General features: G+C 36.9%; 1 protein-coding gene across 18 annotated transcripts in view; it reads right to left on the bottom strand.

Annotated features, from left to right (window-relative positions):
• The window catches only part of ERC1 (ELKS/RAB6-interacting/CAST family member 1), a 301837-nt gene that overhangs the window by 157360 nt on the left and 131541 nt on the right, over positions 1-12936 (bottom strand). For 14 of the 18 annotated variants that reach the window (XM_030040612.2, XM_041129573.1, XM_030040624.2 and 11 more), the window contains one exon: positions 3203-3214. The exons of the other annotated variants lie outside the window; for them this stretch is intronic. In XM_030040612.2, coding sequence (XP_029896472.1) covers positions 3203-3214 — 12 coding nt within the window. The remainder of the gene's footprint in view (positions 1-3202; positions 3215-12936) is intronic. 18 annotated transcript variants of the gene reach the window in all.

Raw genomic sequence — 12936 nt, 5'->3', positions numbered from 1 at the left:
CTGGAAAATTGACTGAAATAATCCCCTCAGCTTTACTTTTTTGTTTTTACTTTGATTTTATAAGGCTACACTTGAGTTGCTACACTGACATTTAATTTTACATGGACACTCATAGCAGACTTTTATCTGGATTCATGCCACCAGCCTGCACTCATCTAATCACCAAGCCACTTTGCTATGTGGAAATAAGGTTTACAGTATTTTTTTATTACTTCCTATTGCATCATATTCTCTTTGGTATAGCAAAAAAAATCGAGAAAACTTCTTTCTCTTAAGATCTGGATTACTTGCTTCAAAGATGACAGACAGTACAATTAACCATGTGATGTAGACTATTAGAAAACCTGACAGTAGAAAGCAGGACACCGAAAGACAAGCTGCCTGCTGTAGGCCTCCTGTACTACTTTCCAGCTATTTTTCTATTCCAGTGCTATGCTACAAAGATAAATTGTTGATAAATAGCATGTTCAACGTTATTCAGCAGACATGATGCAAAAAAAAGAAAAAATTGAAGCAGTTAAGCTGTTTGTTATCCAATTTGAAGCTAGAAATGTTCCTTTTGCTTTATCAATATAGCTCATTCTTTCCTTGAAAGTATGCAGTTGCTCACAACAGCACCTGGTTTTGTCAGTCTTGTTATCTTTTTCCATCTCAACTTTTGTGACATGTATACATAAGAACCACTGAAAAGAACTGTAGCATATGACTTCATGGTATTTTTCTATTTTTTTTTCCACTGCTGCAGGTAATGACACCAGAAGAGTGTTATTTGGCTTGTTACTCTTGAACTCAGCATTGGATAGTTCTTTATTCAAAGCTGTCATCAACAGATACTTAGCAAAAACGCCTTATGGAAAATTGCTTTAATCCCCATGCCTTCCAAGATTATTTTATTTACTATGAATCAGTATGACATCCACTCCAGGCTCTTAAGACTTCTGAGCAGCCAGTACATGTAATAACAGCAACAGTGATGCAGATTATGCTACTATGTTCTGATTCACTGAGTTTATCAAAAGGAGAGAGATGATGAAAGCTTAATAGACAGATCGGAAAATTCAGAGGTTTTGCACTGATTACAGTAAGCAAAGCTGTTCTTGATGAGAACAGATATAATTCAGAGTATTTCTTCCTGTTTCTAGAAGACAGGCATACCTAACACATTCTTCATATGTTGCAGTTAACAGTTATCAGGCAAACACTGAAATGCATAGGAAAGAAAATGAGCAGTACTGCAACCCCTGTAACTTTCCTGCTTGTCCTTAGGAGAATCTTTTCATTATGTTTCTGGCCAGCAGGGATTTTGTAGTTCCAAGAGCACTTATTCCACCTATTCCCTTACGCTCTTGATTTATTTTAACAAATATATGAAAACCTCAGCAACTAGCCATCATAGCAATCAATTTTAAAAAAATGGAAAAAGTTAAAAAAAAAAATCAGTAAACCCACTGAGAAGCTATGAGGACAGAATGGAAAGTCTCTTTAACATCTTATCAGAAAACATTTCAAAGATCCTAACACTTGGCCACCTCAAACCACAATCGTAACTTCTCTAGCCAAATTTTACAATACGCTTTAAATGAGAGAAATAAAAGTTATGGTTACATTGTTTGGGGAAAGAGAAATCATGCCAGGTCTCAGAAAAAACACATCCAAACCACAACCTAGAAATAGTTCCCCCTCTTGTTCATCACAAATTCCAGCATAGGTGCAAGTATTGATAAAAATCTATAGCCATATGGATTGAAGCAGAAGTATCTTTGACAGATGGATTCTATAACATTTAGGACTTTATCTGCCAGACAAAGCACATCAAACTTCAGTCATGGTGGCGACCAGCAAATACAGTCTCCCCAGCAGAAGTCCTGTTCATGCAAGACACTATGTGTATTTCAGAAGAGAATGCTCACAGGGCAGAAACACTTCCTGGCAGTTCTGTTCTTTGGGATCTGAAGAAAGAGGGTCATTCAAGGACAGCCCTTCTCTCCCCAGCAATTACAAGTATGCCAGTACGACACACTGAATACAGAAGGTATTGATGGACAACAACATGATTAACTTCCAATCTTTATCCAGTTTGTGGGAGGAAGGAAAATACATAGCCAAGGCCACAAGTGCAACGTCTGTGCCAAACCAAGGTCAGAACACTGACACAATTTAAAGGCGTCAGCAGCATCGCAGCATCGTGGGATTCCACACGCCACCACATTTTTCACAGTGTTAATCAAGAATAGAAAAGTTGGATGTTGGTCGATAACTCAGAACTTTAGTCATTAAGTAGTGGCTTTCTGGCCAAAGACACTGCCTGAAACAATTATAATCATTCCTTCGTCAGGAGTCATGGACACTTTCTACCAAACAGACTTTATCAGCAAAGACTAGAATCCAAAATGGTTTCAGAGCCTTTCAAAGGCAACTGGGGGTCATTAGATAATGTACTCTGACTTGTATTGCATAGGCCATAGACATTTACTCCTAGCTACTCTACTAAAATCCCCAAATCTATGTTTAGCAACTGCTTTCAAAATACAAAAAAACCCCAGATCCATGGCTGAAAGACTTCAAAACATGCTGTCTCTTGGTAGGTTTTTTTCAGTAGTTTATCACTTTGTGCTTTCAACAAATTTATCCTCTTGCTAATTTACTTACCTATAACCCTCTGCCCTTGGTTCTTTCTGACAGCACAACACACTCAAACTGCGCCAAAACTAGTTCTGCAATATCACTGCAAGGTTTCAGACACAGATGCAATGATAAAAATCCAACAGTTAAAGTATGTATGACTAGTATTTTAAAGGAACTAGTTTTGCACTCAACCGCGTGTATCAAAGAATATGGCTAATGTTCAATCTTTTTTCTTCTTGAAGTAACAGATAAAACCAGTAATATTAAAACTGTCTTGCTTCAGCTTCCTGTTCCTGTAGTTTTTTTCCTTGAAAGGGTTCATTGGTAGGACTTCCCCCTTCTTCCCAGTGCACTACAACATTGATTTACAGTGGTTTGATATAAATTCTTTCCTTCAAGTACAAGTTTATTCTAAATGTGTACCTTATCCAACCCATCCTCCTACACAGACTTAACCAAATCTCTGATCTTTTATTTTGTAGATCATGTCATTTGATGTGCAATCTTCTGTGAGATCTCAATTTTAGCTGAATAGACAATAGTCTTGTAAACAGCCTTATTAAAAGTGCATACTGACCTTGAGGTGAGGCTGAAGGAAGCAGCAAATCCAGGAAGGAGATGCGAAAGAAAAAGAGTTAGAGTTTGTGAAAACAGTGTCCAGAGATAAGGCAGATCAAGAATACAGGACAAAACAAGCAGATCTAAATCAGGTAATGACACACAGACACACAATCCTTCACAAACACAGAGCTGCGTGTTTTAGACACATCTAATAAAAAAAAAAAAAGAAAAACAGACCTTTACATTAGATTACACCATTTCACTTAGAGGCAACTTTCTGTAGAGAAAATAGTCTCCAATACGTAACAGTTCTTGGAAAAGGGAAATAAGCCAACTGTAGCAAACTCTGGATTTACATCACATCACTAGCAAGTATCCTTCCTCCAGAATTCTAACTAACATTTTGAAAATGTAGAGTTTGATTGTCTGAGATGAACCCTAATGTGTTCCTTTATGCCATATTCTAGGGACTTATCTTCCCTCCAGGAGCAAGACACTTTTTTTTCACTTTTCCTGCAGATGACCCAGACTTGTCAAAAGGGAATAAATAGAAGGGAGAAAAACCCCAACCATGGAGTAAAGTCTTCCAGACCTGAAGACCTGTCAAAACTAAAAGTTCATCTTTCTTAATTTTGACATTGAAGCCACCCTTCCAAAGACAAACAAAAAAAGCATCTGCCTCTTCTTCCTGCAGTGTTGCTGTCTTAATTCTCCCATATAAGGTGCAATCTAAAAACAATAATGACCAAACAGGCATATTTTTGACAGTTCTCTCCAACATCATTCAACAGCAGCACTGACCAAGACAAAATGCTGGAGTTCCCTGTATAACATGAGGTCCCATAGGTTCATTATTGCTTTTTTTTTTCTCAAATAACTCCAATACCTTTTCATAGGCATCTGCTGTCAATTTCACTGATAACAGCAAGGTAAGTCAACAAGGAGCCATAAATACAGATCTTTTTCATCTGATTTTAAACTTCATTCTTTTTCAGTCAATAGAAGAGAGAAAAAGTAAATGTTCTTCTGTCCAAAGTGGCAATTTGGCTTCTACAACACGTTGTACTTCTCTCATGGCAAAATTTCACTCTAAAAAGGCAGGATATGGTCTGGAGAAAAATATTTCTATAGGATAGGCTAACTACTATATGCTTTATTACTCTTGGTATATGGAACCATGTAAATGAAGTCTTTATTTCTGGCATAAATTTTACAAACAACAATGTAGGATACTGAATTTGTACAAGCAGGAGTTTCAGGGTGAGGTACAGCTGAGAAGTGTATTGTTGGTCTGTAACAGATAAACTAGTGTAAAGATACTTTTCCTTGGCTTTTAAACTAACATTCTTCAAATCAAGTTCTTCAAGGACAGCTGTTGTAAAGGCTGTGTTATTTGGGGATTTTAGGAAAGATGAGACTTGCAAAATGCCAAATACCACATCTCAGTTTTGGATCTTGAAGTTATAATGTTCCAAAAGTCTCAGTTAATTCATATAGAAAAGCGTGTAACTAACAATTCTGACTGAAATCCAAGAGTACACTCTCTAAGCTGAGCTGCAGAGCTATGACTGGTCAAACAATTTAACAAAAGGGAACAAAAAAGTGAACATAAACACTTGGTTAGATATGGGAATAAATAAGGTAGGGGGGAAAAAAGCTTGACTTTTTAATGACTGTTATTGAATTTAGATTATGAAAGTTTAAGACTTCTCATTTTGTGTTTCAGGACCCTTTGTAGTTCCTGGTTCTATTTTAATGATGTTGTGATATTGTTTCTTGAAATTAACAGTGAAAAAAAGTACAGGCCAGAATTCAGAATAGCCCTGTAGAATTTCAATAAACCATACTGTTCTTTCAACTGCTATTAAAGGTAGCATCTTTTGCTGGCACAAGATGAAGGCAAAACAGTACCTGAAATGCTATGCTGAGGTCACTTGCAATTTTCTGTATGCTACAGAAGTATTATTTAGCCAGCTGCACAGGATTTGAATGGAAAATAATTACTGCTACATCTTCATTTTGTTATGGAATAAATTCTTTCTTCCAAAGAAAAATACATTTTGTGTAATTGCTAGCCCCTTTTTTGATTTTTTTTTTTTTTTACAGGGGTTCAAAATATTTTTTAAAAATGTGGATTTTTAGAATAATCATAATATTTATCCACACAAAAATGAGGAAGATGTCCAAAAGCACATTAAAATTAGAAAAAATCTGGAATTGTGCTATGACTCAAACTAAAAACAAGGCAGACACCTGAAATTGCCAGCTATTAGGAAGTCAATGGAGATCTGCTACAGACTGGAGGTGAAGCCTCAGTGCACAGGGCTACATCAGTGAAATTGAGCAGAAGAGCGAGCAAGCATCTGCCCCAGGAAGCAGCCCCAAGCAAGCAGGATCAGATACATACCAAGACATGCTCATTACAGAGCAAAATAATAGTTTTTAGTTTGCGCTATTTCCCTTCGACCAAGAACACACACTTGCAGCATTCCTTACAAGATCCAGTAGCAGCGTTTCTGCCCAGCCCCATTAACTGTCTACTTCGATGCAACAGTCACACAGGGAGACAATACAATTGTTAACACCAAATGGTAGTCTCGCAGAAATCCATTTTCTTTTAAAATGCCATCTCATTAATTTTAAAATATCGCCAACTTAAATCTGATTGCTGGGTGCAGATCAAAAAAGTTGGTGACATGGGAACACTTCAGTATTTTAATTAAGAAATATATATACATATAAAGAGCTGTTGATTATTCCAGCTATAATTGTTTCCACATGCTTGTATATTATAGGGAGTGGAATGAGTCTGTTACATTAGTCTCAGACGTACTTAGGAAGAATTTTATGTAATGATTTCTAGTCAACCTTTGAATTCCACTTGTTTGACAGTGAGTGATTGTGTATATTTACTACTTTGTTGTTCCTTCAAAGCAGTCTGACAGAATAATACGCACTTGATCGTCCTTGTGTCAGTCAAAGCAGAAAGGCTATTCATGTTTACCACTTTTGACACCTTTTCTTGATAAAAAGAATGATGGCTGGTCTTTTCCTTTCTTTTTAGTTGATATTTAGAGGGATGGGAAGAGATGGAGAAAGGAGAGAGAGATTTGTGTGTGCATCCATGTGCACATGCATGCATGGATCTGAGAGCACAAACACGACCATGGCCATGGAGCACTAATGTTGCAGTTTCACTGGCCTACTGGCGATTATTGGATTTTCCTTTTGTTCTTTCTGTATTCCAAGACAATGTAAGGAGTTTAGTTTGTGAGTATGGATACCCTCATATCGCTCAAAGATGTTGACTGAAACAAAGCCACAAAACAGCTTTGAAGAGATGTAGTCAAGGCAGGTACCAATGCAACCCTGATACGCAAACTAGGCTCATTATTTACATGATGTTCTTTCTCCTCTGGTTTTATAATTATTTTAACTATATCATAGCTCTTACACTCTACTGATCTAGCAGTTGGGATTAGGAGATATTTACTAAATAAAACCCATCATTGCTACAATGCAGGCAGAGTACAAATCATCAGATGACAAGTCCTATATTCATTACAGATAATAGGCTTAGGCATGAGAGGGAATGCTTGATAACCACCTTGATTTAATGATAAAAACAAACAGGACTTTAAGACTACAGGAAATTTGGCAGGAAAAGAAGCCTTCAAAAAAGTTCACAATCGGTGCTTCTCATTACTCATAAGTATTTCTCTAGTGTAGGGTCATTCTTGGAGGATCCAATATTAGATCCTTAGTCTTGGATTAGTAGACAAACCAAGCTTTCAGCCCACTGCTGAATTTAACAAAAGGAGATGGTCTGTACTCAGTTCTGTAGAGATGAATTGCTCTCTTTGATAGTGTCAGTTCTGCCTGCTTGAACATGGAAACAATACTAGGGCAAATACCCAGGCTTAGGTGGTTCAACGATGGGATAGCACAGCAAGCTCCTTCAGCCAAGGCCTGCACCAGCCCTGACCTCTCACCATGTCAAGGGCTGGAACTGAGGTTCTTTAACCTTGTTTTTTAGAACAGCTGTTTCTGCAATATCACAAAGTTTCAGTTTCTCCCAAAACACAGGAAAAGGGAGAGAATGGGAAATAAAGGACAGTGAAATAAAGAACAAATGGAAAAAGGATATTCCATTATATGAAAAAGGTGAGGATGGATTGAGAAGTCACCATAAAAGCACTATGATGGCTTTTTTATCTGGTGCTTTCAACAGATGGATCTGCAATTACTGGCAGTGTCTTTCTCTCTCTTTTCTTTTCTTAGAAGTAGGTTTCAAAAGTGATTAGTGAGTTTGAGTGTTGATCTTAAGACACTTCAACAAAGGTTGACTTTCAGAGGGCAGACACTTGCCTTCTGATAATCGGCATGCTTTCAAATGTCTGAAGTTAAATACCTGTAAAGCAAAGGTGCCTGCATCTTACATTCTTATCTGTTTAGAGCAGTTATGTTGATAGAAAATGTGTTTTTTTTTCCCTCTGTCAAACGTGATGTGGGACTTCAGGTGTAATGTTCATTTTGTATGAAGATAAAGCAAGACTGAGAAGAAAGGACTTCTTCATTCCCAGCTTGGAAATTCTGAAAATCTTAATATTCAATAGATCTGTGTGCTCAGAGGTGGAGCTGGACTAACTACAGGCCTGACCACTTCTTTCCATTACAAAACCTTGTTCTCAGTTGCTTGCCAAATATTAACAAATTGTGCTGAAATTTTCCATGGCAGGTGTCAGCCTCACCCAGGATCTTCTGGGGACAATTTCAGCTATGTCCTTCACACACCAAAGGCAGCATTCTTGTGGAAAAAATTTGTTTATATGGTTAAAGACTGTATCACTTTACTGTGATACATAGGCTCACATAAGAGGTGAATTAAAATTACATGACAATCTTCATTTTGGGATGTCCTAAGTTTTGAGTGATTAAACTTAGAATCTTTATATTCACTTAAGCTATGGATTTTTAAGGGAAGTGGATGACAAACACAACAACAACAAATTCTGCCTTGTAATAATACCATGAGATAAATATATTCAATTTGCTTTTATGATTTATGGTACCAAAATGGATTAAAGTATTTTAAAGTAATATTTAATTATTTCAGTTCTTCCTATGCCTGAATCAGAGTTCAATTTATTTTTGGAGGACTTTAATGAGTTATGATAACACAGAATTATAGTCATACCATCTCTCAAGGTTAACTTTAATGGTGATGATGATGACTTTATAAAAAACCTTTTGTTCTTTAATTTGACAATGACCCTCTTACTTTAAATTACTTATATGCCCTGATGTGGTTCTTGTGTAGGAATTCTCTAAAAACAATTATTTAAAAATTCACAGAAACGACCAACTTGAAAACCAAAGACAGTTATTGTAAGATACAAGTAGTGGTTTGAAAATATGTATTTCAACTTCAAATTGTTGACTTAAGCTTAGGGCATAGTACAGTTTCCTTTACACTATTCTAGGAAACCATAAAGTTGATGGAACATGCAGTTAATTTCTCTCTCCATCTATCCTTCACAGACCACTACACAAACATATTACCGTCTTAAAGATATACAGAGTAAGATACTTCCTTCTACTGTCCGCATTTTTCAGCACTCCTTTGAGATCACCCTATGTTTTTTAAACTTTTATTTTTATTTACTGTTGAGAAGAAATATATAAGATGAGGAGTATACCTTTCGGCTGTTCCACATCAAATATTTGAAAGTTTCTTCTTGAACAGGGCATCCTTAAATTCTTTTTAGAAAAACGCCCCAAAATCTCTCTCTCAAAATAGCCATCATTTCCAGCTGTCCTTAAGGGGACTGCTGGCATTCCAAAGCTGAGTACTATCCTCCTTTGTTCCCAAATCAAAGTCAAGTTCCCATCAGAAAAAAAATGATAGTGCCTTATGTCCTTACAAGGACTACCTATGATATATAGTGAGCATGACAAATTAAAATAAATTTCAAGTCTGTAACTGGAACCAGGACTTCTATATATATTCACTCAGTGCTTACTTCTGAAGCAACATACACATACATATTTACTGCCACCTCTCAAGTACAAAGTCAGTTCTTAGTTGCAGAATACATGCACACAAATGCCTCTGTGTGTAAACTACCCATCTGAAGGCTGTGATGGCCATGTCCCAGATGATTAGCATTATTTTTCTTTCTTTTCTCTTCTTTTTTTCTTTTTCTTTTTCTTATTACAGGGTAATAATCACAATAAAACTCAAGAATAAGTCAATACTGACCTCTATCAATGACATATTTTAGACCACTTGAGTTTTAGCTGGTTCAGGCAAAATTGATAGCGGAAATTAGAACCAAAGATAAAACCCAGCAAGAGAATTAGAATAAAAAGCAACAGCTTCTGTCGAGTTTAAATCAGGGAGAATAGCAGCAAACCTCCTTTGGACTGTGGTCATAACCACTGCGACATGAGTTGAACACAGAAACTGTTAGAGCTTGTACTTGACATAACTAGTTCCTGTTTGACCTAAGAAAAAAAGCGTAATTGCAGCAGACCCAAACAGCAGCAGCAGCAGCAGCCGGGCAGCCAGCAGTGACATTCCACCCCGTAGAAAACAGAAGCCTTATAGAGCACTCACTTTCCCAGGAAGTCCCACACAAACCCCCCTACATGTTGCGGTGCAGGGACCGACACCTGGTAGGGAGGGTGCAATTTGCGGGAGGCGTGCTTTCTGAGAAAAGGCATAGTCAAAAAAACCCCCGCACGTACAAAACAAAACAACTCGTGGAACCAGGACGTGACAGTATAAATGGAAAGAAAAAGCAAGGAAGGAAACAAAACACAAAACGAAAAGTTACAGAGAGACAGGAGATTATGGAATGGCAATACAAAAAGCAAACAGTTAGTTATAAAGAAAGTGAATAACCAGACAGCTACAAAACCCTCTACACCACCACAATTTGGGGACAGAAACAAAACTTATAGGGCTGTTCACCCATGGAAGAAATGTGAACTTATGGCCCGCCTTCCCATGAGAAAAAGCAAAATCCTGCCCACAGAGAATATAAATTAATGAGGTTGTGCTTTCAATCTCATGTTGACTCCAGAGTATTTTTCAAACTTTTGCATAGCATGCACCATATTTAACACATTATTTTTTGATATCTTTCCACCCATTCACAGCTGAAAAACAACACTCCCCACCCAGTAATTGCACCAGTTACTGAAGAGTGGAAGCATTTCCCTCTTTATTTTAATTTGAACTGAAGGCAGCTTTGCCATCATTGAAACAGTTTTCTGCTTTTCATTTCATCTTCCTCTCCTCCTACCTTTTCTCCTTCTCTGTTCCCCTATACATACCTCCCTAATAGGTGACTCATTTCTTCTCTTCTATGGATGAAACCGTGTTACTATTTCTCTTCTCCTGACGACGTATGGTCTAGTTGTCACATATAACTAGCGTAAGGGAAAACTCCAGGGAGAGACTCTCTCTTTTGAAAAATCCCATTTTTCTTAGTACAGTTATTTTCTGAATATGACTTATTTCTTCTCATCTTGCTCTACATGGAATAATAACAGTTCCTGATAGGCACAGAAATATTCACTTTTTTGCTTGCTGACAAATGCTTCTGCAAGCACTAGGGTTCTTCTTCGTGCAGAAGAATTTGCACAGCTGTAGAAGCATTAGAAGTCAAGATAATTTCTATCTCACTCTGCATGGACCACAGTTTAGGAAGGACTTTTACAAGGCAAAATTATCTATTCTTTTCAGGAAACCAAGACTCTAGCTCTAAAATATCCATGTAGTGTGCCTGGATATATCACTTCAGCCATGAAAGAATACTTTATAAACAAGCATGATAGATAAAACCAGGACCAACCTATACATTTAATAGGCATGTTAAAATCTCTGCTTTGTGTAAAAACTCACAAGGAGAAAGCAAGCTTCCAGAGAATAGGGGTTTGGGTGAGCAGCTGAAAACAACTAAGGCCAAATAGCAATTTCAACAATTATTCAGAAAAAGAGAAATTACTAGTTAAAACCTCACTACAAAGTATCTGAAACCTTCTACCTTTTTCTCCAGTGCTGTGATTATATTACAATTCCACCTGAAAAATAATTTCAGATGTTGATACTTTGCTAATTCACCACACTAACAGTATGCACCTTAGGTCTCTAGATCTTGACAACCTTTTCCATTTCCACTTACAGTGGTTAGAGAACATGAATATTCTTAGATATTCCCCCCCCCTTGATTTACAGAGCTGCTGGCAATCACATAACAACAAAAGTAGTCTTTTCTTTGACATAGCTGAAATAATTATTCTAATTACTAGAAATAAAAGAAGACATATTCTATGTTATCTCAGTACTGGTTGAAAAGATGACAAGTTAAAAAAAAGAAGACCACCGCTCTATTTTTTTATAAGAGCGAAGATTAGGTGGTAAGAAGGAATGGATAATACTGAGTAGTCAAAGTATTCACCAAATTGTTACAGAATGATGTCCAGTCATTTGGGGGTTTTATGCTTTCATTGATATAGTAAGAGTTTGGCCTGTGACTGAAACAGCAAGAATCTACCACAGTAACATGAAAACCAATAATTGCTTTGCAGATCTCTGGAACTGTGTCTTTTCAAAGACAAAGTTCCTTTCTAACTCTTTGAAGACTGGGTGCCAATGCTTTTATCTGTAAAAGAGATGGAGGAGCATCTTCATTTCTCTTCTTTGTTATTTTTGCTTTATAGACTATAAACTCTTTTATAGGCCATTTATATGTGTTTATGGGTTTGACACCACAAGTCCCAGTCTTGATTAGAGTTTCTGAACGCTAATGTAATAAAAAAATCAGACTTGAATTAAAAGCGTGCATAAGAAAATTCTCTTCCTTCCATTCCAATCTTCTCCAGGAATCAGGCTGAGGAATGAATATTTCTGACTTGCTTTTCCTAAACAGTAAATACTTCTGTACACAGAAAAAATTAAGGCACTATGAACATATTTCTTTCCCATACCTTACTTCTAATAGACTTTTGATGCTTATACCCTGATCCCTAGTCAACTTGCATGCCCTAAGATGGTGATGTGGTAAACTTCACGCCCAAGATGGGCGCCTCTAAGGGACTGAAAAAAATCACATGGACAAACATGACTTGTAACTGCTATTTAGCTTTTTCATGTCTATACTTAATGTATCTACTCTATCAACCTATTGTCTGAATGTTCTGCTGAATACATCATGTATCAATGGGCTGAAAGTTATATCACTTAGAAAAAAAGGGAAGATGGTTAAAAAGGACATATCCTCACTTTTGGGTCTTCAGGCTTACACCACAGGTGTAGAGAATTTTGGTTAAATAAAACAACTTAAAGAAAACTAACACGATGCTGCCTACAGTCACAAAGAAAGAAGAAACCCAGATGACAAGCTGAACTGTTTCAGAGCTCTGTCACTTTCAAGCAAACAAGAATGGACTTCTTAGAAAAGAGTTTTTCAAATCATTCAGAGGGGTTCATAATTTGCCTATGACCAAGTCAATGAACAATAACCATTGCCAGCACGCAGTACCTGAAATGTCCTCTACTTAATTGCCCTAATCTTCCTGACACTAAATGCAGAGCAGTTAAATAGTGATAAGATAGAATTAGAAAGACTATTCTGGCACAAGGAAAATGGGAGTAATAAAATTTCCATTTTGCTGTTCCAAGTTAGGGATTCTTCACTGCAAATGGTGAAGTAAACAAAAAAATCCAAACAGGTATTACTG

The sequence above is a fragment of the Aquila chrysaetos genome, chromosome 17, assembly GCF_900496995.4.
Source record: "Aquila chrysaetos chrysaetos chromosome 17, bAquChr1.4, whole genome shotgun sequence".
Classification (NCBI taxonomy): domain Eukaryota; kingdom Metazoa; phylum Chordata; class Aves; order Accipitriformes; family Accipitridae; genus Aquila; species Aquila chrysaetos.
Note: the sequence above shows the minus strand (reverse complement) of the source record. Positions and strands in the feature narration are given on the sequence as shown.